The following is a 5,623-nucleotide window of genomic DNA, read 5'->3' on the forward strand; positions in this document are numbered from 1 at the left end:
GGTGGGGCGGGGCTCCCTGTGGGGGTGGGGTGGAGCTCTGTGGGGGTGGGGCGGGGCTCTCTGTGGGGGTGGGGTGGGGCTCTCTGTGGGGGTGGGGTGGGGCTCTCTGTGGGGGTGGGGTGGGGCTCTCTGTGGGGGTGGGGTGGGGCTCTCTGTGGGGGTGGGGTGGGGCTCTCTGTGGGGGTGGGGTGGGGCTCTCTGTGGGGGTGGGGTGGGGCTCTCTGTGGGGGTGGGGTGGGGCTCTCTGTGGGGGTGGGGTGGGGCTCTCTGTGGGGGTGGGGTGGGGCTCTCTGTGGGGGTGGGGTGGGGCTCTCTGTGGGGGTGGGGTGGGGCTCTCTGTGGGGGTGGGGTGGGGCTCTCTGTGGGGGTGGGGTGGGCATATGCCCCAAAGCAGCCCTCGGGATGCTCATCGGCTTGGGGGTCCCAGACGGCCCACGCCTCCCAGACCAGGGGCCTCAGCGCTGGGACTCATATGCTCCTGGCAAGCCGGTGGGTGGGGAGGCTGTGAGCCCCGTGGGTGGACGGCGCCTGCTCCCCAGACCTGCCGGATGGGCTGCTCGCCGACCCACAGCCAGACGCTCAGCGCCGGGCTCCCTGCTGCACCCCTTCTATGTGTGACCCCGTGCCTGAGCAGCTCGCACGGGACCGGAGACCTATTCCAGCGGACTGCACGGCTGCCTCTAAAGTGCGGGGCACACAGTAGGTGCTAGTAAAGGCCCAGAGCCATCGGGCTCCAGGGTTCAGGTGGGCTGCCCTCACCAGGCTCGCCTAGGCGGGGCGTCAGGAGCTGAGTCCTGAGGCTGTGTGCCCCTCCTGGACCCGCCTTCCTGGGGCCTGTCTGGGGGAGGGGGTTTCCTCGTTTGCAGGCAGGGACCACGGAAGCCACGTCTTCCCAGTTACTTGGCATCAGGCGGGGCTGATGCCCCCAGGCCGGTCTTGGCCAGCAGCTGCCGGGTCTGGTCCCTGGCTGCCAGGCGTGAGCCCTTCCAGGGGCCCCAGTCCCTGCTGCTCTGAGTTGGGTTCCTTGGGCTGTTCCCCCAGCCCCACTGCCCACTCCGCGGCTCCTTCTTTTGGCCACGCTCGTCTTTTCTCTTGGCTGGACCCTCCCAGCCCACCAGCCCACCTCCTCCACGAGGCCCTCCACACCGCTTCCAGGCCGTGGGTCATGTCACCTCCTGTCTTTCAGCCTGCTCCCCGTCCTCCTCCCCGACCCCTCCTAACGCAGCCCCTGGCCCTGTCCTGCGTGCCTTGCTGCTGTTTGGTTCCCCATTTCTCTTCTCCTGGTGCAGGAGTAGGCTGGCCCAGGCAGCAGGCTCAGGGCCCGGGTGGCCTGCGTTCAGACCTCTCCAGGCCACGTGCAGTGAGCCGGCGGTGTGGACCGCAGTCCTGCCCTGGCGAGATGGGGATGGCGGGGTGTGCCCCTCGGGGCTGCAGGGCTGAGCGGATCCCCGAGCCTGCCTCTGGGGGTTCAGGGACACCCCTACGATGGTGACAAAGGCAGGGCTCCACGTCTGCGTGTCCAGCCCTCAGCGCCGGGCTTGAGCCACGCAAGTGCCCGCAAAGGCTAGCTGTGGGGTTAGTGTCGAGCGGACACGCAGGGAGCTGGGCCACACGCGGGCCCTGGAGTGACGGGCGGAGACGCCCGGAGTGGAAGGGGCCGGCGCGAAAGCGCCCGTGGGGGCAGGTCCAGCGTCGCGCTGCCCCGACTCACCTTCTGGTCGCTGCCCTCGTTGAAGTAGTGCTCTCGGGACGGCATGCCCAGGGTTGGCTGGTCTATCTGGAGACAGAGCGTGGGAACCTGGGCATGGAGCCGGGACACCCCTAGCCTCGCCGAGGTGGGCCCAGCCCCCTCCCCTCCACCATGCTGTGCCTGGCGGGAACGGGCGCTCCATCTGGAGTGTGTGCAGGTACTGGGCCCCGACCCCTGCTCTGCGGCTGGACTGCAGGTGGGCTGAGGGGTGGCCGGGGGTGCGGGCCACTCACAGGGCCTCGGACAGCCCCCCTCCCAGAGCGGAGTGTGGATTCCACGCGGGGTCCTCTGTGGCCTCTCTGTGGCCAGTGGTGGCTCTTTGAGGTCGGGCTTTCTGTGCTGGTGCCAAAGGCCTGGACGGACCGTCCCGAGGACCAGCTCGGCACCTGGGCCCCCCCTCTGGTCAGGACACGGGCCCTGGAAGGCCCAGCAGAAACCCAGACCATCGGCACAGGTCCCCTGAACTGCAGGTGTGGATGATGGCAGGGCCCGGGGAGCATACGCGGGCCCCCCGCCCCCTGTGGTAACAGCTGTCTCCCCGCTGCCCCGCGGGAGCCCCCAGCCAGGCCCCGGGGACCCGGCCTACCCGGCCCCCCGCGCGGCTCGTACGTAGATGATGTGCTGGCTGGAGTTCTGGTCGTCGCTCCAGATGAAGAGGTCGATGAGGACCCGCCGGTTGAACTGCGCGCTCATCACGGCCAGCTGCCGCTCCAGCTCCCACCGGCGGCCTGGGGGCCAGCACCCCGTGCCGGAGACCTGCCAGGACCTGGGGTGTGTGTGTGTGTGTGTGTGTGTGTGTGTAATTGACTAGCTGACTCTGAGTCTTGTAAGAAAATGCAAAAGATCAAGAATAATCGATTTGAAGAACAAAGCTGGTAGACATCAAAACTTATCACAAAGCTATAGCAATGGAGGCAGTAGGTTCCGGCGCATGAAAAGACAGAGAGACCAATGGAACAGAAGAGAGTTGAGAAATACACACACAGGTACAAACGCACAGACCCAGACATGCACACGGGCACAAGTGCACAAAAAGACACTCGGTCTTTAATCAAGTTGGCACACAGCGCAATGGCTAATGGGGGAGTCTTTTCAATAAGTGGTGCTAGATCATCTGGACAGCCACAAGGAGCACATGAAACAATTCCTTCTCACTGTACATAAAAAATCAACTCAAGGTAGACTGTCGACCTAAACAACCTTGGCAGGCAAAGATTTCTTAAGCAGAACACAATGAACGCTAGCCACAGAGAAAGGATCCATCCGTCTTTGATAAATTGGACTATTTTAAGCCCTCCCTTAAAAAATAGAACCAGTATGAAAGTAAACCAGCAGGCTGCCCACGGGAAAGGACATTTACTACACAGAAACTGACCACGGGGTCACATCCAATGTATTCAAAGAACTAAACATCAGTGAGAAGGCAGATATCCCAGTAGCACAGATGGGCGAGAGACTTGAGCAGACACTTCACAGAATGGGGCCACCGTTGGCCAGTCAGTGTGAAGTAGCGCTCAGGGAAAGGCAAATCCAACCCAGATGAAATTCCGCAACACATTCATCTGCAACACATCCATAGACGGGCCAAGACGGGAGGAATGGGCACCGCCAAGCATTGGAGGTGGTGTTTCACACACTCCTGTCGAGGAGTGTAAATCTGTGTGATGACTTTCGAACGACCTGTGTCCTAAGACCTGGCCACTTCGTCCCTAGGTGGACACCTGACGGAAATGCTCGCGTGTGTGTGCCAAAAGACGCGCATGAGAATGAGTGTGGCAACATCGCTCAGAAAGGTCCAGAACTGGAACTGAGCCAGAGGCCCAGCAAGAGTAGAACAGGAGCACAAACTGTTGTGTGTTCTTAGGATCGATCGTACAGTGATCAGGACGAGTGAGAGGTTGCTGCTGCCCCAGCGAGATGAGCTGGAATGACGCTGAGATGTAGTCTCGCCCACAGAAGGTAGAAGAAAGCAGCCCGGTGCACGCGTGTGGTGGAAGCCGGGTGGTGGCTGCTTTGGGGAGGAGGGCAGGGAGGGGGCTGTGTGGATGCGCTCACGTGTGGCAATTCCAAGCTCTAGAAACGCATTATAGTCCGGACACCCCGAGCCCTGGGTTCCTGCACGTGGCCACGCCTGCTCCGGGGCGTGTCCACGGCGCCTTCTGGCCCTGTGCGTCCCCCCTTCCTCTCACTTCCCACGTTTGGTCCATTTGCAAGCCCTGCTGGTTCTCCCTTCCTAACGAATCCACGAGCCACGCCTCTCGGTACTCCCGCGGCCGCTGTCCCAGGCCGCCACCTGGTCCCGCCTAGGTTGTGCTGCAGCCTCCTGACCTGTCTCCCTGCTTCTGGCCCTCAGTCCCTTCCCTGTGTCCTCAGCAGCCAGGTTCTCTTCGCTATGAGTCAAGTCCTGTCCCATCAAAGCCGGTGCCTTCAAATTGGCCCCGGAGGCCCGACACGGTCCACCCTCCCTCCCCGGCCTCGGCTCGCCCCCAGCCGCCCCGCAGCCCCGGCCTCAGGACCTTGGCACTCGCTGTTCCTCTGTCCCCGCCTTGCCCGCCCTCCGACACACTCAGCAGGCCACACCTCTTTCTCCCCGACGCAAGGCCTGGGCGGGGGCTGCCTGCTTCGTTCCTGGACGGGGCCGGTGCCAGGGCACGGCTGCCCCCTCAAAGTGCCCGCCTGGGAGGGGGCGGAGCTGGCGGGCGGTGCGGGGTGGGGTCACAGCAGGCCAGCACGGAGCCGGGAAGGAGGCGCGGGGGACGACGGGGCCTTCCGGAGCGCCAGGTGCAGGAGCCCCGGGCAGGGCCCCCCGAGTTCTCCCGTCTTGTTCTGTGGCTCCAGACACTTAGGTGTTCTGGTCCCAGGAGGGAGCTTCGGGCCCCGCCTCTGACGGTGGGCTCCGTCCCCAGCCGCACCCTCTCCCTCTGACCGGGGCCTCGGTCGCCGCGGTCAGCTGGCGGTGGCTAGAGCCACGTCCGGACCCTCCTTCCACAGGAGGAGGCCCCTCGGACTGCTCAGGGCAGGCGGAGCGAGTGCGGGGCCTTGGGGGGCGCAGGGCCGGGCTCCCCGTTCCCGGGCTGGGCCGCCCCTCCCCAGCCCAGGCCCCTGAGCCTACGGCCCGGCCAGCGGGAGGGGGAGGGTCCGAGGGCCCGGCCGTGGGGCCCTGGGTCAGGGGCAGAGCTGCGCTGGGGCCCCGAGCCGGGCCCGGGGACCGGAAGCCCCGGGCGGGGGGCCTGCCCGGCTCGGGCGGGTGAGGCAGCAGCCCCTCGCGGGCCGCTCTCCCACTCAGAAGGCTTGGCACGTCGGGGCGGCACCTCACAGGCGGTGGCCCCGCAGCCCCAGGCAGCCAGCTGGCGCCGGCCGTCCTCGTGGGCACGTGTCCCCGTTTGGGTGACCGGTCCCGCGGGCCCTGCTTGGGGTGGCCGCATTCGAGGCGCAGGGGAGAGCGGCGGGGCAGGCGCGGCTGGCGCTCTCACCTTCAGACCGAGCTTGCTCTGGAGCTGCTCCAGGCCCATCCTGTGGTACAGGGCGGTGACGTCGCGCCGCTCTTCCGGGGGGGCCGCGGCCTGCAGCGCGGCGGGTGGTCACAGGGGCGGGGCAGCGGGCCTGCGCCCCCAAGCCCGCCCGCCCCCGGTCCGCGGCCTCACGCTGGCCAGCCGCGTCTCCAGCTCCAGCACCCGGGCCATGTCCTCCCGCACCAGGTCGTTATTCTTGGGGAGGTTCGTGTCCGCCCGAAGCATCGTGGCCACCGACACCATGAACTGCAGGTAGGCTTCCCGTACCTGAGCCAGAGGGTGCAGGACACAGTCTGGCGGCCTCAGCCACCTTGAGCTGAGGCGCTCAAGGAGCTCTCTGTGGGGGTGGGGTGGAGCTCTC

General features: G+C 65.9%; 1 protein-coding gene across 1 annotated transcript in view; it reads right to left on the reverse strand.

The window, feature by feature from the left end:
• Positions 1-5,623, reverse strand: part of MMEL1 (membrane metalloendopeptidase like 1) — a 52,624-nt gene that overhangs the window by 11,811 nt on the left and 35,190 nt on the right. The window contains 2 exon segments of the mRNA XM_028484271.1: positions 5,224-5,313; positions 5,395-5,529. Of these exon segments, the coding sequence (XP_028340072.1) occupies positions 5,224-5,313; positions 5,395-5,529 (225 nt within the window).

This window comes from Physeter macrocephalus, chromosome 3, assembly GCF_002837175.3.
Source record: "Physeter macrocephalus isolate SW-GA chromosome 3, ASM283717v5, whole genome shotgun sequence".
NCBI classification, from domain to species: domain Eukaryota; kingdom Metazoa; phylum Chordata; class Mammalia; order Artiodactyla; family Physeteridae; genus Physeter; species Physeter macrocephalus.